A 24,236-nucleotide genomic window follows, 5' to 3' on the forward strand; every position below is an offset into this window, starting at 1 on the left:
AACAGTATATTGTTATAGATTAGATAAGGCTTGTTGTATTTCTCAGCAGCTATCTTCTTTTATTGCATAGCCTGCTTAGAATTATTTTTGTGTGCTTTAGACAGACTTTTCTGTCAGTTTGCATTATATTATATATTCTTGTGTGTGTGTGTGATTTAGCCTGCTTTATTTAGGCTTGTGTGAATATTACTGTTGAGTTTTTCTGTGGTGACAGTAATTTTTCCTGGATTATTATGGCTGATCAAGACAAACACCCCAAGTCTGGTTTTAAGAAATGCCCAAAGTGTGGTCAAAAGATGTCTGTAACAGACAGCCACGTTAATTGTGTATACTGTCTAGGAGCTCTGCATTTGCAAGACAGTTCTATTTGTTATTCCTTCTCCTCAAGGGTCCTTCAGGAAAGGAAGAGAAAATTCATCAACAGAGGCTTGTTGAAGCCTTCGTTTCAAGAAGCTTTGAGTGACCAAGATGGATCCAGCAAGTCCTCAAAGTCTTCCAAGACTTCGGACTCGAAGAAATCTAAAAAATCCTCGACTTTGGCTCCACTGCCATTGGAACTGACAGTCTTTTCCTTTTGGAGCCGGTCCCCAGTATTGGAATTAGTGTCTGAAGCACCTAAGAGTCCATTACTTCAGTCGGTACCACCTTCGGTGCGTTCCTCTCGATCCTCTATCAGCCTGTCAGATCTGGATGTGGATTGTGTGGTGCAGAAGCTGTTGTTGGCACCGGCCTTGTCAAAAATGTTATCAGCTTCGACCCAAATAGCTTTGGAGCTGAAGACCCTTGCACCAGCTCAAACTATTCCTCCTGCGAGCCATGCTGGTCTTTCGGAGCCGGAGGAATCAGACCTGATGTTAGTGGAACACTTGGAGCCGATGCCTGCTCCAGTGTCTTTGGCTCCATGCACTCTGATGTCCTGGGTGCCAATCGAGGACTCTAGGAGCCGACACTCTCTGGTCGGGTCTGGGGAGGACAGTCGGACCAACTTGTCGATTCTGACTCTGCCTCTTGGGGCCTTGGCTCGGATGAGCTCGGCTCCTACCTTGGGCTTGGAGCCCACTGTCCCGGTGCCCGGGGTGTCGATGGTTTCTTCTAATCTGTTGGCTCCCTCGCATCGGAGCAGAGGTGCTTTTGATGCCATGAGGAGAGTCATGTCTCCTAAGACATCCTCAACATCAGGTCTGCCTTCCTCCTCCCCTAAAGTGCCTTTGTCTGCTTCTGACTCGCACATCCTGACCAAGTGTAGAGACCCAGAGCCTCAGGAAGCCCTATTAGGTGGTCGCTGCTCTTCCGAGACCTCACCAGAAGCTCCCACTGATGAGGTTCCCAGGAAGAGATTGTGTAAGAGGAAACATCTAGACTCCCCACAGGAGTCTCTGACATCATATACTGACTTAGATGAGTCAGAAGGGTCCCCACCGTCCCCTTCTGAGGACATCTCATTCACTAAGATACTTGAAATCCTTAGGCAGAGGGGTGACTAGCAGTCCAAAATCCCTACTGAGGATGATTCAGTTCTCCTGAAGGCTTTCGGGTCTCAGCCCTCCATTTCTTGAGTGTCTCTGCCCTTCAATGAGCTGATGCAGCTGGTCTCACAAAGAGCATGGGAGTCTCTGGATACTATGGAGCCTGTCCCTAGGAGGCCTAATAAATTAATTTCTGCCCCCCCTTGACAAAACATTTTTAACAAAAGGTGTTCCAGTTGATGCCACGGTGGTGACGGCAGCCACCAAAAAGGAAATTTCCGAGACTTCCTCATCTATCCATCCTCCTAACAGAGACAGCAGGATTATGGATAGATATGGGAATCACATGTTTAGTTCAGTGAGCTTTGCTCTTCTTTCGCTCAATTATTTAACCCATTTTACCAGGTTACAAAGAGATCTCCTTAAGGAGCTAGGAGATACTCTTCAGGGTACAGTAGCTGCCAGAGCTTCCAACAAAGTTGCCGCCCACCTTGCTACCCACAATTCTATAGTCAACTCATCCATGCGCCTCATCTCTTATGCAGCTGATGGAACGAGTAGGGCAACAGGTACAGGAGTTGCTCTTAGGAGACATTCCTGGATGTGCTTGTGTTCCTTCGCGGTGCCCTTCAAGTCATCCTTTGTGAACACTCCCTTTGATGGGTCATCCCTTTTCAGGCCTAAAGTGAAGGAAACCTTAACCAGGTGTGAACAGGAACAGAAAGACTCGGTCTGCCGTCGGGGTCCATTTTTCCACCCCAACCCGACCCTACCCTAAAGGTCAAAGATGAGGAAAAATGTGTTTCCAAAAATCCCAAGGAGCCTTTCAGGGCACACGTGGTGAACCCCCCTCCAGAGGCAGAGGAGGGGGCAATAATGGAAGACGCTGCCCTCATGGCAGAGGGGGTCTGCAACACCAGGACAACAGAGATCCCTCCTCTGGGAAGCCCTACCAGCTCTTCTGAGAGGAGGCCTGACTGTCCTGCTCTGGAAGCAGTCAGGGGTCGCTTATCTTTGTATCCAGATGACTGGCTCAAAATAACAAAAGACAGCTAGGTACAAAGTATAATTTCCAGAGGATACTTCATCCCATTCGCCACACCCCCTCCACTCATAAGAAAAATCCCGGCCATTCCACCCAGTTACAGGGAACAGGCAACAATAGAGGTCCAAACGTTGCTAAGAAAAAGAGTCATCCAACCAGTCCTAGCAGACCAGACAGGATTCGGAACTTACTCAAGATTCTTTTTGGTTCCAAATAAGATGGGGGACTGGAGACCCATACTGGACCTCAGCAGACTGAACCAATATGTAAAGAAAGAGAAGTTCTGGATGGTCACACTTCAGTCTATACTTCCCTTCTTAGGGACAGACAATTGGATGTGCTTGATAAATCTCAAGGATGCGTACTACCACATACAAATGGCCAGACCATTCAGGGATCACCTGCGCTTCCAGCTGGGAGCCAATCATTACCAGTTTTGAGCCCTGCCCTTTGGTTTCACTACAGCCCCCAGGGTGTTCACCAAATGCATGGCAGTGGTCACGGCTTACCTGAGGTGTCTAGGATTCCAGGTGTTTTCATACCTAGACGATTGGCTCCTTACCACCACCACCAGGCATCAACTCATTCAGGCCAGGGAGTTCACTCTGTCACTCTGCAATCATCTGGGCATTACAATCAACTCAGAAAAATCTCCCTTGTTGCCATCGCAGCATATCGTTTTTATCGGGGCAGAATTGGACACCACCACCACCACACTAAGGCTTCCAATTGAAAGAGAGTCTTTCTTCATCGTCAGTATGTCAGCATTCTGATATCAAAAGACAGAGCACCAGCATCAGAAGTTCTGAAATTATTAGGCATGATGACAGCAGCAATTCTAGCCATACCACTAGCTCATATGCACATGCGGATACTACAATGGCTGTTGTTCACTCAATGGTCCTACCAAGAGCTTCTCATGTCTCATACTATAATGATCACAAATTCCTGCAAAAAGGACCTTCAGTGGTGTTTGACTTCACTCCATATCACAATAGGATGCCCATTTGTGCTACCCCCTCCAGCGGCCACAGTGACCACAGATGCTTCCCTGATAGGGTGGGGGGGCATTTTCAGAGAAAGACAGCCCAAGGCACATGGACTGATCAAATGACACATCTGCATATCAATGTCCTGGAGATGAGAGCAGTACTTCTGGTGTTGCAGTACTTTCAGGACTTTCTTCCTCTGGGTACGATTGCGATTCAGACAGACAACATGTTGGTGGTCTGGTATTTGAACAAACAAGGAGGAACCAGGTCTTACCCCCTTTGTTGCAAGGCTCTCAGAGTATGGCAGTGGGCTGTTTCCACCCAGTGCTTTCTGTTGGCAATGCACATCCCGGGGAAATCCAGCGTGATAGCAGACAAGCTCAGCAGGGCTATCTTGTTGCCCCATGAGTGGTCCCTCAAGAAAGAAATACGAGGACAGGATATTCCACAGGTGGGGCCACCCTTGCTGCAACCTTTTTGCCAGTCACATGAACACGAAATGCAGAAGCAACTTTGCCCTGATTCCCCCTCCGGGAGAAGCCCCAAGGGGCACACTCGTACATGATTGGCCTCCGGGTCTCCTCTATGCATTTCCACCAATCTCGTTGATACCCAAGGTTCTACAGAAAGCAAAAACCCTGGGAAAGACCATCATTCTAATAGCCCCTCATTGGCCTCGTCAGATTTGGTTCCCCTTCCTTCGACTTCATCTTTTGGAAGATCCTTGGATTCTGGACCCAGTTCCAGACCTTCTGACGCACTTGTCATGGGATATTCATCCCTCTCTGCAGTACCTGAAGCTGACAGCTTGGCTGCTCCAGTTCCCATCATAGCCAGGTTCCATAACCTCTCCAATGAGACAAAACAGATCCTTTTATCTTCTCATAAATCTTCTACTAGGAAGCTATATCTTAGCAAATGAAAACAAATTTCTATATGGGCCTCTAAAAATAATAGTGATCCTTACCAAGCCCCTATGGCCTCCATCTTAGAGTTCTTGACTATGATTTTTAACAAAGGAGCTGCAGCAGTAACAGTTTGTGTTCAATTGGCTGCTATTTTTAATTTTCATCTTGGATTTGAAGGGTTGAATATCATGTCTCACAAGTTATCTAAAGCTTTTCTCAAGGGGACTTTTTATATTAGACCAAATGTGAAATCTCCCTATTCTCCATGGAATCTAAATTTTATGCTTTCCCGGATAACTCTTCCGCCATTTGAAGCAGCTTCCTCTTGTGACCTCAAATTTTTGTCATGGAAGACCATCTTTCTGGTAGCTATTACTTCTGTCCACAGAGTGTCAGAGCTTCAGACTTTATCCATAAAGCCTCCATATTTGATATTCCATGTTGATAGAGTCTCACTTAGAACAAAACCCTCATTTTTGCCCAACGTTTGCAGTGAAACTAGTCTCAACCAGATTATTGATTTGCCAGTCTTCTTCCCCAACCATTCGAATAATTTAGAGTATATGCTGCACAAACTTGATGTTCACAGGCAGCTCAGATTTTATTTGGATAGAACAAAATATTTCAGAAAATCAGACCAGCTTTTGTTTCATTCTTGGACTCCAGGAAGGGTAGACTAGTGGATAAAACAACTCTGCCTAAATGGTTATCTGATTGTATCACCTTTGCCTATTCAGCTGCCAGTATGCCTTTGCAACATAAGATTAAAGCTCACTCAACCAGAGCAGTTTCTACATCATCTGCTTTTTCTGCCAGACTTCCCATTGATAACATTTGTGCAGCAGCCACTTGGTCAAAACCTTATACCTTTATCACTCATTACAAAGTTGACAAGGCCTCCAGGGACAGGGCCTCCTTTGGATCCACGGTCCTGAGAAATATACTCCCATGAGCCCCCCGAGGTTGATGGTGCTTGGGGCGCTGCTCATCAGTAAAGAATGAACGGTGAGATTGAACAACTTCACATAAAGAAGTTATGTACTTACCATAACGTTCCATGTGAGTTGTTCATCTTGCTTTCATTCTTACATCTGTCTCTCCTACTGGGCTGATAGATGACCGAGATGCTGGATCCATCCTGGTTACTCAATCCTTCTGTAACTTTCTCTTGGGAGTGAAAGAATGACATATGGTATTATTATATGCAGCAAAGAAGATCTGAGGTAATTCCAGGTGCATCATGGGATGGGGACTTGGCCTCGAGCTATTTGAAGACCTCAAGCTTTGCAATTGGCCATATTGGAGCTGAGGGATTGGCTCTGAACCCATCAGTAAATAATGAGGGTGAGATGAACAACTCACATGGAACGTTATGGTAAGTACATAACTTCTTTTTTCATAATATCAACACATTAAAATAGTCTTGCTCTATCTTACTAATGTTTGCTAACCATAACCCTTCCTCTGACCCTGTCCCAAACCCAAACTTTGCACCTTACCTTACAAAACCCTTTTCCTTTCCATAACACTACCACTACACAAGACAGGTTCAGGAAATCATACACGTGCACCAACAAACATACACAACACTAAAACTATCCCCTTACATAGCTTAACTTTAACCCATCAACCATTGCACAAACACAATCCCACTCCTAACACCAGGCCCCTTAACTGTGTCTACATTCTAAACTGTCAGTCAGATGAAATGTTGATATTCTGATACTGCATTTCACACTGTGTGCATTCTCAACTGTTTGTATTTTGAACTATAATTACATATCATACACTTTCAATGAATCCCAACATGATGATGACCCTCTAAGGACTGCTGACTCAAAACAGAGACTGCAAGGTCTCTGGTTCTAGTCTTCTGCTGGCAAACAAGTTCTACATCTCTTCTTCTGGCATTCTGTCCATTTGGAAATTAATCTTCTCCAGGGTCATTGTTCTAGGCCTTCAGTCACACAGAGATGGAGATGGACATAACATATTGATGAAAATATTATCAGCATCTTACTCATTTTCTAGGTGATATGATCTCAAAGTGAGAATAATTCAGTTTCATGGGTGTGGGGTGTACAGTCCCCTCATGTTGGGAGTGTCAGGGTGCCTTGCCTCTCTGCAAAAGACCTGATTAAATCCTGTTCTTCATTTTGTGGAATATTAAAGAAAGCAGAGACATCAGTGTTAGAAAAACAACATAGTTTGTTGTACCAAAACATAGAGATATGGGCTCTTCCTAACACAGTGCCTCACAGCTTAACAAAAGTTCACAGTAAATGTCTTCAGTGTATCCCCACACAACTGGTATGCAATCTTTTTTCAGAATGCCTCTCTCTTTCTCTCTCTGCCTCTCTCTCTCTGTCTGACTCTGAGTCTGTCAGTAGTTCTGTCTTTGATATTCCTAAAAGAAGAAATATCTCCATGTTCCTTTCGGTGTCTTCTTCCAAGTCTTTATGCCCTCTCCTCCCAATATTAAATCTGCCACCACGCAAATCTTAGCCTTCCTTTTATGCAGCAAACACAATCTAGCTAATACTGCAAAATTTCTCACTTTTCCATGTCCCTTCCTCTGGCATTCTGTCCATTTGGAAAAGTCTCTCCTGAGCCATTGTTCTGGGCTTCCAGTCACCTTTCTTCATTGGTAATCTTTCTTAACTGTCTCAGGCTTTTCAACCTTCTGAATTTTTGACTTGAACTCTATAGCCCCTTCTTTTATACACCTTTGCTGACACCTGAGACAAATCATCATCTGTAATCTCCTTAAAGGATACTGTTTACACAAAATATATACAAGTGATATTAGGTGAGCCAGTTGATCTACTGACAGGCATTTATTTGACAGTAGATAGATTGAAGGAAAAGTACCAAAACAACTTTTTGCGAGGGTGGAGTTCTCTTTTCTTCACTGTTGCATGACCATAGTGTAGGTATAAATAAGTTTGGGGATGTGGGGAATATCTCCCGACATGAGTGATGCAGGGGGGGCTTGCTCCCTTGCAAAGAGTACCTCCAAGAATCACCAAAAGTTATACACAATTTTTTATGCAGGTAATTTTTTTCTGTTAAAGTGAATTTAACTGATCAACATAAATCCGATATTAGTACAGTTTTCATATATACAATAAATTTACACATTTTGCTGATGAAAAACATCATACTATGTTACATTGCTTTACTGGCTCCCTCTAAAGATTGTACCCTCCTCTTCTCATTCTGCTAGATAGGGACAGACGGATCCATTAGGCTTTGAGAGGACTCAACCCTTGAGCCCCTCCAATGTGTCTCCCTCTGGTGTCCCAAGGCACACTCCCCAGAAAAGGACTTGTAAGAAGAAGCATATTGACTCCTCTCCCGAGTCTGCCACCAAAGACACAATAACTTAGACAAGGGAGAAGGTTCTCCAAGATCACCACTGAAGATGTTTGAACTGGTGAAACAGTGTAGCGGATGGTTCACTGAAGCCCCATTTTCTGATGAGTCGGTGTTTCTTGAAGCCTTTGGGTCTGACCCTTCAGTGTCCTGGGTGGTCCCTACTCCCGACCCTTTAGTTGATCTCATTTCTCAAAAAACTTGGAAGAAGCCTGATGTGGCAGAGGCCATTCCTAAAAAAAAATGATAGAATTTTAGCTGCCCCCAAAGACAGGAAGTTCTGAGCTATGGTCCCCCCCAAAGATGCCATGGTGGTAGCAGTAGCCACAAAAAAAAGGAACTATCCAAGGAGAGTTCCTCTGTTCATCCCCTTAAGAGTCTAGGGCTTTGGACAGATTGGGGAAATGGGGATATGCTTCAGCCACTTTTTCTATCCAGGCACTGAATTATATTTATTTATTTATTTGCATTTGTTTACCGGGATAGTCCGACTGGATACATGTCCATTTTCAGCGGAGTGTCATTTGAGCATATTTGGCTCATTTAACACATTTCCGGAGAGATTTGATCTAAGAACTTTTAAATTCTCTGGTGGGTAACTTGCCAGCAGATATCCAAGTGTGGAGTCTCAGTTGTCTACCCTACATTCCATTATGAATGTACCTATAAAATGGTGCAACTTGTGCAGCTGGTACTGGCATGATGATGCATTATCATGCCTGGATGCAGCTTTGCTACTTTGGAGAAAGCTTCAGGAAGTCTTTCATCAATGTCCCATATGGCAGTTCCACTTTGTTTGGACCAAAGGTGAAGGACATGCTTACAAGAAGTGAACAGGACAGGACAGGAAGACCTTGTCTGCCATTGGAATCCATTTTTCAACCTCTCAGAGATCCTTCTCCAGGAGTCAAAGAGGGGGAAGGAAAATGTGGTTCAAAAAATATCATGGCTTTTACCAGGACACTTTAGAGGACAGCCCCCCCCAGAGGCAAAGGTGGAGGCAATTCTATGGGTTGTCACCCCAGAGGCAGAGGTGGTCTGCAAAATCAAGGTTTCCAAGATCCATTCACAGAGAAGAGCAAAAGCAGTGTCCCAGAAATGTGAGAGTGGCTCCTCCTGTATGGGGGAGGGGGGAACTATTTTAGTCTAGCAAGTCTTGCAAAACTGCAAAGGAGTATTGGTTTATAAAGTTAAGCTCTATTAAAAGAACTCCCAGCTGGGTGGATGGTTGGGAGTTCGTCTGTTCCGCTCTGTGTAGAGAAAGTGGAGTGTCTCCTGTATAAAACAATAAAATCATTGCAGTGTCAGTGTAGCACATGGATGCTGTTTTTTATAGAGTGCTATATTCAATCTGAGTTATGGGACATCCCAAGACTCTTCTAAATGCTCACTTTATTACTGTCCAGTCTCAGGCCAGCTTTAGAATGTTGGTCTTCCCTAAAATGCCTTTCCGTGGTGGTCCATCCACCAGCTGAGAGTTCTTTTAATAGAGTCAGACTTTCTAAACCAATCCTCCTTTAGAGTTTTGCGAGACTTGCTAGACTAAAAAAGGTCTATTCACAGAGAAACCTTTCCAGTATCCCTGAATGTTTACCTGGCTGCTGCACTCTAGAGGCAGTCAGGGGATGCTTCTCCTTATGCCCTCTAGCCTGGCAAAACATAATTCAAAATTCATGGGTGCTAAGGACCATTTCCAAAGGTTATACAATACCCTTTTTAGAGACTCCCCAAGAATAAAATGAAAGATTGCCAACATTCCACTCAATCAGTTGGAACTGACAGCAACAGAGATTCAGAAGCTGCTGGTCAAAACAGTTATCCATCTGGTCCTCCAAGACCAGTTTGAATCTGGAGTCTAGTCAAGGTTCTTTTTTAGTTCCAAAAAAGGCATTGAATCTGTGACCAGTTTTGTATCTCAGTGAATTAAACCAATTTGTAAAATTGCTCTACAGATCTCCAGGATGTCCACTATCACTTAAAGATCCAGAGGCAATCAAGGAGATTTCTCTGTTTCTGGCTGGGAGCCAAGCACTTCCAATTCAATGGCTTTTTCCGTAGTGATGGTCCCATTAGCCAGATATCACATGAGAGTTCTACAATGACAGTGACATTAGCTGTACAGTGGTTCTGAAGAATTCATCCCCTTCACCACAAAATTCGATTTACACAGATCTGCAAGAACCATATCCAATGGTGTACCTCCTCTGATTCAGTCACTCGCGGGAGACACATTGCTCCTCTGATATCCAAGGCCACAGTACCACAGATGCCACTCTTCTTGGGTGGGAGGGCATTTCTAAGGGAAAACAGACCAAGGAATATGATCCCCATTAGAGGTCAACTTCACATCAATGTTTTGGAGTTAAGAGTAGTCCTCCTTATATTGCAGGCATTTCAGGACACTCTTTTCAAGGATGTTATTGCAATTCAGTCAGATATGTCAGTAGTTTGATACATCAGCAAACAATGTTAAAGCAAAGCATACTCTCTTTGTTGAGAAGCTATCAGAGTCTGGCAATGGGCGACATCTTTAAACCACTTTCTAATACAGATGCATATTCCTGGGTCATCCAACATCTTAGCATACAAGCTGAGCAGAACAATATTACTGCCTCATGAGTGGTCTCCCAATGAATTAGTGGCAACAAGGATCTTCTGCTATTTGAGCCAGCCTTGCTGCATCCTCTTTGCTTCTCATTTAAACAACAAATGCAGAAGTAACTTTGCCCTCATCCCTCCACCTGGTCAGTCACCCAGAGATGCTATAGTCCATCCTTGGTCCCTAGGTCTCCTTTACACCTTGCCCCCACATTTCCCTTATCTCCAAGTTCATCCAGAAAGCAATGGAGTGCCAGACAAAAGTAATCCTCATTGCCCCCTTTTAGCCTGAACAGGCATGTTTCCCCTTTCTTTAATCTCACTTAATTCACCCACCATGGGTGGTTAATCCCTTCCCTGATCTCCTCACACACCCCTCTGCGATGCCTCTACCAGATCTACAGACACTAAAACTAACCACATGGTTTCTCCAATTTTAACACTTGCCAGAGATGCCAGGCTTTCTTCCCCAGTAGCAAGAATCCTTTCATCCTCTCAGAGGAATTCTACAAAAAAGACTTCCAAAGATACTTGATTTTCTTTTGGAACTTTTCATGTCCGGGTCTAGTTATTCAACAGTTAAAGTACAACTGTCAGCCATATCAAACCTTCACATAGGTTTCAATAACACAACCATTGTTTCTCTTAAAATCTCTAAAGCCCTTTTAAAAGGTACTTTTTATTACGACCCCCCCCCCTTTTTTGTGATCCAGTCCCTCCATGATATATCATCATTTTGTTATAGTCAGAAACTCTTTGAACCTGCAGCATCCACAGATATGAATTTTTTGTCTTGGAAGACTATATTTTTGGTTGCCATCACCTCTGCCAAATGAGTATCAGAACTTCAGGTGCTTTCATGCAGCATTATCTTCTTGTCTTTCATTAAGGTAGAGTGGCATTAAGAACAAACCCTTCCTTTCTTCCAAAAATGGCTTCCAAATTAAATATAAATCAACAAATTGATTTTGCCAGTTTACTTCCCCAATTTCTCAAATAAAAGGAAACATATGAAACATATATTACATGCACTAGATATGCACAGACAACTCAGATTTTACCTCCATTATGCCAAGATTTTCAGAAAATCTGACCAATTGTTCATATCCTTCTCCAAGAAGTTGGGTTAGCTAATTGCATTTCCGTTGTCCTTTGTCTATGATTTACTAGGAATGCCTCTACAATCAAAGCCTAAAGTGCATTCTACAAGAGCTATGGTAGTGTCTTTGCTAGGTGAGTTCTTATAAGTCACATTTGTGCAGCAGCAACTTGGCCATCACCTCACACCTTTATATCTCACTGTAAATTAGATGTACAATCCGGGATGCACACATCTGGCTCTGACATTCTCAGGAATCTTGTTCCCTGAGACCACCCAGGTCCTCATTGGTTAGCTTGGGAATCTGTCCCACCTGTTGAATTAGATGACAAAAGGCAACATAGGATACAAAAGGTTTGTACTCACCATAATGCTACATCTGTGTTGTCTTCTTTTCATCCCCCACCTGCCTCCTACCAAGTTGTCATTCTACTTTTAGGGATCAGCAGATCTGATTCTTTATACCTCTTGCACTTTTTAGTGTTGACTCCTTTTTGCCTTGTCCTATTAGGTAAATGGTAAATGGGTATATTTTTCATATTTTCATATAATGACCTTTTATGGTCAGTCAGCAAACTCAGTCTGAAGTAATTCAGGCAGGAGAAGGGAATTATTGGTAGGGGAGGAGTCAGAGCTCTCATATCCAAAGCTTTATTAGTAGGCGCTGAGGTTGGATCTAGACAGATCCTGCAACCTACATGTTGAACCAGATGAAGAGAAAACACAGATCTATCATATTGGCAAGCACATAACTTTCACTTTCAGGCTCTTGGGATAATCGGTACAATTCATCCACTTTGTGGGGATTAGACCCAGACCTGTGTTGCACTTTAAATGTGAAGGGCTGCATTGACAGTGCTTATCTACAAAACTATATTTCACCCTCTTTTTGTTGGTGGTGATCTTTAGGGGTGATAAGAAGTAATAACAGTAAGTTCCTTATGCATCAAGTGTAATACTTCAATGATTGGAGTGCCAGTGTAATAGCTAAGCACTTGTAGTTGTTGGCAGATTACTTAGACTGTGTTGTGACCAGCTTTGTGCTTAGATAGCAAATGAAAGGCTCTACATCAAGTCCCACATCAGATGCATCCGTTCATACTTTGAAATATCTGGTGAAAACAGGAGATGTCAGCATTAGTTTAGAACACAAAATATTCAGTTGTTTATAGACATTATCTGCTTCTATGGTCCACTTGATTTTTGTGGGCATTTTTCTACTGGTCAGATTGGTGAGAGGGCATGCACTTGTGGCAGAATGTGGTATGAAATTTTTAAAACATTTAGCCAGGCTCAAAAAGCCACTAAACTGCTTTTAGTCTGAGATACTGTCCAGTTTTTTATTGCCCCTACTTCTACCTTCTGGGATTGGATACTGCCCCATTCTATTCATAAACCAGGCTGTTTTACCTCTCTCTGACCAGATTGGTCAGTGGTGCAGCAGTTAGCATTGTCGCCTCACAGCAAGAGACTCTCTGGTTAGATTCTCAGCTGGAGTGTCTTCTGTGTGGAGTCTGCATGTCCTTCCTGTGTTCGTGTGGGTTTCCTCCAGGTGCTCTGGTTCCCTCCCACATTTGAAAGACGTGTCTGGAGCCTTTCTCCCTGGGCCTCTGCTGAAAATGGGCTCTGTCCCAGTCGGACTTTCCCGGTAAACAAATGTTGAATAAATAAATAAATACATTTATTTTACAGGGCATTCTCTGTGAGTCCTGCCTACTTTAGGGAGTTTAATACAGCCTGCACTTTGAGAAGGAGTCAGTCTTATTCTTCTGAATGTATGATTATGTTATCTAAATATGCAATTGAATAGGGGGTGTGAGATTTACGAACCCCAGCCATCAGTCATTGGAAGGTGTCAGGAGTAACTTGAAAGCCAAGAGGTAGGACCTTGCACGGAAATACACCATCAAAAGTTGTTTTCTAGCATTAATGGCATCCTGCACACACATTTTCAAAATCTTTCTTTAATGCCTGGCCAATACAATGTGGCTAAAACCCTTAACTTTGCTTTGCCCATAACTAGATTCCCTTCAGCACATGACTAGGCACTAGTTTCATCACTGTTTCTAAAAGGTCTGGGTACCTGTTTTTCTTTAATCAGCCTATGCAGTAGGTCATTTTGTATTTCAAAATAGAGATAGGAAGTAAGGATATATCTGGTAGGTTCCTCTCCTAGCATCCTCCTAGTTATATTCTCTCCTTGGTTCTACTCAAAGTTTTATCCTTCCACTGAGAGAGAAGTTCTTACCAGTTAGCATATTATGTGTTAAAACCTGGCACCATTGCAACAGGATGTAATATTTTCATAGGTTCATTCATAGGTTAGTTAAAATCTGGCACCATTGCAACAGGATGTAATATTTTCCCAAATTCAATCTGGACCACCATCTGGGTAATGGGATATCATTTATTTGTTCCCATGAATGCATAGCACTTCCACAGCCCTTTATGATATAGTCTGATATTTGCAAATGTATTGTTTTTTTACAAGAGTTACCATACTAGCAGAGTCTAGCAGATCCTTTTCAGCAGTGCACTTAATTAAGCAGTTGCACAATAAAAAAATGCAGTTTCAGACATTCTGTCAGTTGTGTTATCACATTCTATAAGTTCTACATCATTTGCATGTTTCTGAATAAGTTTCCTTGTAGTATTAGATTTACATTCACTGTTTCAGAATTTAGCAGTTGACCCTTTTTCCAGTATTTAACATAAATATGCAGCTGACTCCCTCTGTTTAATAGCTGTTTCCTCTGTTGTAGGTGACTCAGAATTTAGTAGCATAAGATGCTGTCAACTAAGGTAACAAAACATTCAGAATCTTTTGGATCGAACTGACACCCACTTTCTAATCAGAGTTGGTAGGGATGGTGTTTATATTTGTCATTTGTCAGTATTTCTATCATGGTTTCTTTACTATTTTGACCCTCTGGGTCTAAACACAAAGACACTATGAGGGCTGGATTCAGAAAACTTTGCCGCATTGTAGTAAGTACTTTTGCATGACAGGCAGCACTGAGGATGGCGTGTGCAATTCAGAAAATACAGCAAGACAACAAGGTCAGCTGACATAACGTTGTCAGACATGCTATATGCTAATGACTGCATAATGAAGTGCTGCATATGATAATGAGACAAAAGAACATGGCATAGCAATTCATAAATGTTTGAATTCTGTGCAGCAGTACTGAGCCCACCTTATATTTTTATACAACTATATGCTCGTGTTCAGGCAGAGTAAAGTAGCATATAATGTTAGGGGTTGCCACAGCTATTGTAAATGTGTAAAAGCAAGAGGGTCTTACAGCAGCCCCTGTGGCTGACAATGTGTGATATTGCCCCAGGAGGGGCTGGATCAGCCATCTGTACATAACATTTCATGCCCTTCATGACAATAGTATAGTGGACAGGAACAGCATGTAACAAACTGTGGATGTGTTGACTTCCTTTGCAGCCCTGTGGGAATTGTTTTACATATATTAGCTATGCAGGAATTTTCAGTGACCTACTGGGGATACAGTGGAGGTACAGCAGGCATCTGCCTCAAAAAATTCTCCATCAGTTTCTCGATGCCATGGTTCAGCATGTGGGGGAGAATATGTGGTTCTCACATACCCCAGAGGAAATAGCCAACACCATGTGGGACTTCTGTGCTATACCCTGTTTCCCTGAGGTACTGGGGGGCATTAGACTGTACCTACATTGAAATAAAGGTCCCACCTAACAAACTGGGAAGGAAGTACTTGAACTGCAAAGGGTATCACTCCATTAACTGCCAGGTGGTATGTAATAAATAGTATATCATCTACAATGTATGTGGAGGCCACCCAGGCAGTTTTCATGACTCCCACATATGGCACACATGATTTTTCTGATTTGTTTTTATTGGTTTCAAATTTCACACTTTACTTCTGCAAGACATTTAGGCAGTTACTTCAATATGTGAAGAAAGATTGCAATTTCTGACTCATAACAGATAACTTTGCTCTTTCTGATGGAGTTACAGACTTAAAATGAATTCCATCATCCAGGAGGAATAAACACCATGCATGTATGCCAGTGTTTCACTTTCTTACCTTTGCCTCAAAGAATTCCTTTGCCCCCTTAACTCCTTTGATGGAAACATCAATTTCTGACAGTTTTGCTAGAGCTAGAAGTCCGCTGTCTTCATCCAGCTCACCAGCTGCTGCCTTCCGGAAAATTAGAAGGAACTGCAGGCAAACACAAACATGCCTATCAATTAGAAAAACAGAATGAGTCACTAACTACTGCTGTTTTTTTAAATACGTAATATAGTTGTTGACTATGATAGCTAAGTGAGATAGTTCTGCTACCAGACATGGTTGATAGCTACTATACTGTGTCTTTTGGCTGTCACATTGTAATATCCACAAGCTGAAAATGTTTTTGCAGTCATAAATTTTATTTCTGACAACAATGAGTAACTATCCTTTGCAGTGTAACTAAACTATAACAACACATGCAGATGGGGTACTCATATGCAGCTGCAGAGATCTCAAACTGGGAGGGGCACAAAGTCACTGAAACTGCATAGTTCTCATAATGCACAGTGAAACTTAGAACATAAAGGAAAGCAACTTAATGAAAAAACAAACAAACAAAAAAACTCCTCAATAGTGTGAGTTGTTCCCAAAAGAAGTAAGGCAGTAAGGTAATAGTCACTAAGAACATAAAAAGGTAGATAGGATAACAGTTTAGTACATCATTCGTCATAGACATTACAGAGAATTTATTTACACTGGTTCATTGTACTGCTGCTTGGAAAGACAAGGGCAGTTTCAGCGGTATTTTGAAAGAATTCATATGTGTATATTAGTGGCAAAATCTGCATTAGTATTCATTAGGGTCGAGTTTATAGGGTCATAAGTAGTGAAATGATGTCTCAGGGTTTATATCTAAATATTTCTTCCTTGCCTACTCTAAATTCTAACTTGAAATCCAAGCCCTGACAAAACTTGACTGCTTCAATCGGATTATTCTGACCTACAACTTGAAATGTATCTCCCGGATTCAGCAATATTTGACTTCTAGCATGCAGAAAAAGATAGTAAGTTTAAACCATCGCAAGAAGTATACAGAGGTGTCACAATGTACAGTAAGAGGCATAGAAAGCCGTAGGAAAAAGGCAGTCCATGCAAAAAGGGTGGCATTCTGTTCAATGATGGTATTAACCACAGTCTTTCTGTTGAAATTATGTATCTATAAAATCACAGAAGGCATAATGCACAAGACTTCATCAGTACCATTCATTTTATTTATTTATTTACATTTGTTACTGCAGTGGTGGTGCTGCGGTAGCGTTGTCGCCTCACAGTTAGACGTTGCCCGTTCGATTCTCAGTTAGAGCGTCTTCTGTGCAGCGACATGCGTGAATGGGTGTTCCTTCGTTGAAGGTTGTACGTTAGGCCCGGCAAGCCAGTACGTAAAAATCTACTGCCAGTCATTAGTGGACTGGAGTTCTGCTGTGGTGACCCCTAACCAGGAAAAGCCGAAAGACACAAACAAACATTCATTTACATTTGTTGACCAGGAGTGTCCGACTGGACGTAGGTCCATTTTCAGCGGAGGCCCGGGGAGAAAAGCTCCACAGTTAAAATAAACAGACAGTAGTTACATTGGATTACATAGCGATTAACAATTTAACATAGCAATTACTTACAACATATTTACAGATGAAGAACATAGTACATCAGTAGACAACTAGAATCTTTATCTGTGAAGTACATAACAGACATTAACAAATGTTAGAATAAGAAGTTCTTGCTGTATAATAAGTACTAGGCTTATGAGCATCTGAGCTTGCTATAATCAAGGTAGTTAGTGGAGTGGAAAGAAAGGTAGTGGTTTGATGGGGTGGGTGATATTAGAGTGGGAGTTGCAAGGGCATAGCCAGCATGTTTTTAGGTGCGCTTTTAGTAAAGTTTTGAAGTGGATGCATGATGGTACGGAAGTAATTGTGGGTGGGAGGGAGTTCCATAATTTGGCTATGATGCTAGAGAATAGTGCTTCACCAGCAGAGTTATTGGCTTTAGTGATCTGCAAGTGATTTTTGTTGCTGGATCTTAGTGGTCTGGTGGTGCGATAGGGTTGGAGTAGATTCTGGAGGGATGGGACATTTAGTGGATGGTTTACTAGTTTGTGGGCGAGTGAGAGTTGATACCACTGAAGGAGGTGAGGGAGTTCAAGCCAGCCCAATTCAGCAAGTGAGAGACAGTGGTGACTACATTAGGATGCCCCTGTGGCGAATTTGGCAATTTTGTTGTAGCAGGTCTCTAGCTTGTTTAGATCGCATTGCCTTAGGTTGGTATATATTGGAGAGGCATAAAGTAGGGTGGAGATAAGGTGGGAATTTGCTATTGAAATCTTTGCTGCTTTGATGAGGAGTTGCTTATTTCTGTATAACGCTCCTAGTTTTTTGTGGACTTTTTTTATGGTCATGGATATGTGAATGTCAAATTTTTATTGTCTATTTCCACTCCTAGCAATTTGATGTGTTCAGTTGGGTATATAGTGGTGTTGTCTTTTGCTGTGATGTTAAAGTGAGAGTTGTTTTGAGTATGTTTGGCGGGTTGGAAGATGAGTAGATTAGTTTTGTTTGGGTTGAGTATTAATTGGGCATCGGATAACCAAGTTTCAACAGAGGAAACGGCTTCCTGTGTGACTTTTTGCAGTTTGGGTAGGGACTGGGCTAAGCAGATGATGGTTGAGTCATCTGCATATTGTATGAGTGTGCCATGTTTGGTGGCAGAGGCTAGATTATTGGTGTAAACAGAGAAGAGTAGGGGTCCAAGGATGGATCCTTGGGGAACCCCTATGGAGTCAGGTAGTTGGGGAGATATGTCATTCTGCCATACAATGGATTAATACACAATGCCTAGACTTACTGATACCAGCTGGCAGCCAAGACTGTCTAAGTAAGTGAGGCATGGTACTCACTCACATCATTCTGTATTATTTGATATACTGATGGTATGGGACTCAAAGCTTTTTGATTTTTTTCTTCTTACATTGCCGTCACATATATGTGCACATAGACAACATTCATTTTAGTTAAGAGGGATAGATTTAAGAATCACATATGAGCCAGATGCACTCTGCATGTAGCTTTTTGGACAGTGATAGAGATGCAGGTAAAGAGCTGGGTCTTGGAGGATAGATGGGAGGAAATATTAGGATCTGAATCATAGCATTTAATTTCTCTAATTCTGATGTTATTAAATGATCTTTAACTAGAGCACTAGTATATTTTTAATATCTCTCCTGTTTAAAAAAACAGTGCATGATTTTTTATTAACATGGGTGACGTAGGACTAGAGATGCTTAAACGTCATGCATAGCAGATTCTTTTAATAGTGGTGACTCTGTAATTCATTGTTTTCTGAAGTATAGCTGTCCAGTGGTTTACTGTGTTGTTAGTTCAACACTATATTTTCAATGTAAGCATGGCATGGTTGTTAGAATGATCACTCAATCTGCAGTACTGTTTCCCAGTTAAGTTTCAGTTTGTCATTTACAGGTGCAGAGCAGTGTTGTACTTATTTTTCCTCCCACTTTATTTCACACTATGCAAAGTATAAACAATGGACTGTGTAGTACACCTCAGAAACAGAAATAAACCCTAAACAAACACTTGTTCACGTACTGATGTTCAGGTAAGAGTTTTTTTCATTAAAATATTTAATGATAAGTTTGGGCACAGAAGGTTTCTGAAACAATGCATATCTTAGTAATACTGTGTTATGAGCACAGCACTTAATAGCATACTTTATACATTCCTATAGCTGTTATAATGCTGCAGATTATAGTCATAATATGGGCAACCAAATGTGCATGTAAGTACAGTTACAACCACCTGCACTCAGTTACCAAAACATGGGATACTGACCATGCAGTGCATATAATTAGAAGGGCCTTTACACCAGAGTCATGACGTAAGATCATTAATTATTGATCATTATGACCTACTAGCCTTCAAGAAAGTTGACTGCAATAACCACATTGATATTTTCTACTCCTATATATATATTAAGGTTAATTTTGAATGACTTAAAACAGATGACTTCTTCTGACTGTAAGGAGAGCCTTAGTCCATAAATTTGTAATGTTTTGCATAATCTTTCAGTTTTTTATATTAATCCTATTTGCTTTCAGTATTAGGTTCCTCAGTTTAGCATTAGTTCTCATGGTGGCATATTTCAAGCATAGACCTTCAAACAGAACTGTATCATTAACTGTTTTATAGACCAGGTAGAGGTGACCTCTAAGAGAAACACAATATAATGACACTTCATGAAATTTTTCTGATCAGTTCAAGTTTTCCAGTCTTACAATTTTTGTAGTAAGTAGTTCCTGTAACTTTTCAGGATGTTTTATGTAACTTGTCGGAAGTCTACAGAAGACAGCATTACATTAATTAACGGACCAGCTCAGTGAACTATGAAGGGGTATAATGGAGGGAATAGACATGCCTTTTAGAATTAGATAGGCTCCATCATAAACTTTTCTGACTTTGTAGATAAACAATGGCCATAGCTTAAAATGGTAGTTTACCATTTTCATATATCTTTTTTTTACAACTGTGCTTCTTTTGTATGATTTTAACATTTTAATTTGTAAATATTAAGCTGTATCTTTTTTGCCGAGCCTCATAATACATTTACTGACATTAAAGATGAAGTCATTAGCACTGCATCAAATATGCATTTTTGTGGATGGCTTACACAGAATTTCTGCATTGTTTACTGAAAAATTTCAGTCACTGGCATATTTGCTTATTCAGAGCCCATTTGTGACTTTTATATCTGAGAAGAAAAGTTTGAAAATTGGCCCCACTAGAGTACCCCATGGGACACCACTGGTAAACCCAAGTGGGGTAGATATGAAACACCTCAACTTCAGTTCCTGCATGATGTTGCTCAGCTAGTGTTTCACCCAGACAAGCACATAAGGATTGACATTTAATGGGGAATACTGTTGAATGCCTTAACAAGGTTAAGGTGAACAGCAGGAACTGATAATTATACATGAAGTGTTGTTATCAGTTCAGAGAATGCCGCAAGATTTGAAAGGCAAGCTCTTTACTTAACAAGCATGTAATGTTGCATATCTAACAGAAGTATGTCCACTCTCTTCTTCTAGATGTTTCTTTATGATTCTCTGCATGATTTTATAGAGAATACTGGTTGGGCTGATGGATCTAAAACTGTGTCTGATGTGACCCCCTCCTGTGTTTGTTAATTGGTACCATTACAGCCTTTTTCCTTAAATCATTTGTCAAACATTTTACTACACATAACTGATAGAGGTTTAGTTAAGCTTTATGTTCATGCCAGACTAGTAGGTTAGCATTAGGCAGTTGATTATGGTACATATCTAGCTTATCCACTGCAATAACAACTGTGATGTTCCTCCTCTGGGCCAGTAATCAAATAGCCTGAATCCTTACCACTGACACTGGTGTTCACTTGGAACAAAGACAGGTACATACAGTATTTCTAGATGCAGTTCTCTACATCAAGCACAATTTCTCTTAAGAGCACACAGGGAACACACTCAGTCTGGGGGCTGGGTTTCCCTCTCTCTCTCTCTCTCTCTCTCTAGGCCCCCAGTAAGATTCCCCACTGGCACAACTGTAGAGTTGAATCCTCAGCCAAGTGTTCAAGTCAAGTACTCCACCACCTTCTGTGTGTAACCAGTGCTTTGTGTCCCTGTTCCAAGCAGCTGACACACACACACACACACACACACACACACACACACACACACACACACACACACTCTCTGAGATTTGATTTACACACACACACACACACACACACACACACACACACACACACACACACACACACACACACACACACACACATCTGGGAAAGGCTGGCACAGATTTGCTAGCTATGTCCCCTTTTGACCAGACTATAAGGTAGTTACTGCCACCAGACACTCCAAAGGTAGCTACTCGAAGGCTCTTACAAGGGTACCCAATTACACTGAGTGAAATTAATGCTAATACAAATGGTAGTGTTTGACCAATGCAGTAAGGCTTTCAGGAGTGGCCACAGTGTCACCAAATAAATATAAGTACTTTCAAAGGTTAAAATATTCTCTAAAGAACTAGTCATAATGAAATGTTGTTGTTGTTGTCTTTCGGCTTTTTCCGGTTAGGGGTCACCACTGCGGAACTCCGGTCCGCTAATGATTGGCAGTAGATTTTCACGAATGCCAAGGTGCCAGCTCGACATTCAACCTTCAATAAAGGCACGCCCATTTATGCATGTCTTTCGAATGCCCACCCAACCGCGGGGAGGACATGCAGACTCCCCACAGAAGGCACTCCCTGTACTCCAGCCGACTAGTCATAATGAAATAAAAAGTTTAAATATATTTAATAATAAATAATAAAAACAATTAAATTATTAAATATCTATTTACAATAAACACCAGAATTTTATTCACAGGAAATATTAAAATAACACAGCTAAATAGATTCACACAGATACAGAAAAACAGTACTTAACTAATCTCACTATATTTCCCTGACTGATCTCTAGAATAGAAATTCCCTGGTTACTTACTAAAGCAAAGCAAGATGAAGTGGGTGAATGATCCTTCTATGTCAGGTTTCAAAAATAGACTGCTCTGAGACTTCAGTCTTATCTAGTATTAAAACATAATTTTTGTGCTGGATTACAGAATGACATCATATACAGCTGGTCATCTGACTTCTAGTTCCCATACTACCCCCCCTTTACTAGAGACTGCCAGGAATTAGCACATACGTGTTTCCTTACATACCTAGAAATTTGCTAAGATCTGTTGCAGCTTCTGGAAGTCATAAAACAATTTCAAACTTCTGCCCTTCCAGAGTAGCAATTATTTCACCCCCAAGGACAATACAGAAGGCTTTCTAGTACAGACTTTTTATCTATGGCTGCTTTGAGACCTGAGATACAATCTTTATGACCTAAATTAAGTAATTTAATTTCAAACTATTTTTCAAAGTTAGCTGGACTGAGATTAACTTCTTCTCTTCTAGTATCCTGTGTTGCAATATATTAATTTTCACAGTTACAATACAGTCTGACATAGAGGTGCTTTTTTTCTGTCCCATGGGGCCCACTGTTGGTACATTTTTTAACATAATCAGCTTTACAAATACATTTTTCAACAAGCATCTGTGCAAATCAGTTTGATATACAAATGATATATAATTCTTTACAAGTCTCCTGCTAGCCATGCTGGCATATGTTACACATCCACTGCCTTACTTCTCCTGGCATAGCTGGCAGTACCTCACATCATCACAGCAACTACACATTACCTCTTTCTTTAAGGGTTTCTAGAGCCTCTGTGGGTAGATTTATGGTTATCCATCCATTCATCGAGGTTTTATTTGTAGAGGGCTAGGAAACTAATTTGTTTAATATGAAAGGGGAGTCTGTTCCAGAGGAGGTGAATTATATGGAACATGTATGTATCCTGCAAGCAGGTTCAGTTTATGTCTTTTGTACAGGTGGCTATGGTGTTTCATGTTTTGGGAGTACAGAGGAGATCATACAGTTCAGGGTCATTTGAGGGTTAGTAAATGAGGTAGAGGTCCCCCTCATAAGAGTCTGTATGAGATGAAAAATAGACAGAGCTTTAAGGTGTTTTGCATAGGTTATAGAATGCAGGACCTTGAGTTTTCATAGTTAGAAAGCATTGTTTTTTTTAAAGTTGGATCATGTATCTGAACAGATGCTTGCTGAAGGGGCATTATATTCTATTATGGGCCTAACCGCCTCACAGCAAGACGTTGTCCTGTTCGATTCTCAGCTAGAGCGTCTTCTGTGTGGAGGCATGCATGAATGGGCGTGCTTTCGTTGAAGGTTGTACATCAGGGCTGGTAACTCAGCACGTAAAAATCCACTACCAAACATTAGCGGACCGGAGTTCCGCTGTGGCGACCCCTAACCAGGATAAGCCGAAAGACACAACAACAATAGCCTTCAATAAGCTTGCCACATATCCTATCAGTGTTGAATACCCTATTGCCCAACTAACAGTCCAGCACTTTCTTAAAAGCCAGCATGCAGCTAAAGTTTCATACTCTAAAAAGAAGAGCAATCATAACATAATCTTAGCAGTGGAAAGTTCTTTTTCTCAACACAGTACTATAACTGGGAACATCAATAAGCCCTTTATTATTCCTGGTATCAAAAGTATAGTTATTAATTTCGGGTCTATATCAGTTGAGCGAAAACCCCTTTACACGAATACGTCGAACTGCATTGCACAAAGTACGTAAACTTCGAACGTCCAAAACCGCGAATTCCAAAATGTCGATTTGTTTTGGTTGGCCCATCTGCGGTATAGCTCCGTAAGGTAAGTGTGCGATAGATAGGACTTTAGGGTTAGGATTTGGGTTAAGGTAAGTGCATAGATTGGTAATATATGTAAGATGTAGTGTAGTGTTAGATGTAGTTTTTTTTTAAATGTATGTATGTGTGTTATTTGTTTTGTTTGGGTGTATGTCTTTAGGGGAAGTGTGCGGTAGTTACGGACCTTGGGGTTAGGGCGGGGTTAAGGATAGTTCATAGATAGTTGTGTATGTGGGGTTTAGTGTAGTGTTGGAAGTAGGGTTTTTTTAAATGTATGTATGTGGATTATTTATTTTGTTTGGGTGTATGTCTGTAGGGATTGGTTAGTGTATGTATGTGGTTTATTTATTTTGTTTGGTTAGGTACTAAGTAG

The 24,236-nt window shown here is 41.4% G+C and overlaps 1 protein-coding gene across 2 annotated transcripts in view; it reads right to left on the reverse strand.

Annotated features, from left to right (window-relative positions):
- EFHD1 (EF-hand domain family member D1) overlaps positions 1-24,236 on the reverse strand; it is a 488,813-nt gene that overhangs the window by 166,583 nt on the left and 297,994 nt on the right. The window contains exon 3 of one of the 2 annotated variants that reach the window (XM_044070598.1): positions 15,560-15,694. The exons of the other annotated variant lie outside the window; for it this stretch is intronic. Within the exon in view, the coding sequence (XP_043926533.1) occupies positions 15,560-15,694 (135 nt within the window). The remainder of the gene's footprint in view (positions 1-15,559; positions 15,695-24,236) is intronic. 2 annotated transcript variants of the gene reach the window in all.

Source organism: Protopterus annectens, chromosome 4.part1 (genome assembly GCF_019279795.1).
Source record: "Protopterus annectens isolate FY-2018-M chromosome 4.part1, PAN1.0, whole genome shotgun sequence".
Lineage (NCBI taxonomy): Eukaryota > Metazoa > Chordata > Ceratodontiformes > Protopteridae > Protopterus > Protopterus annectens.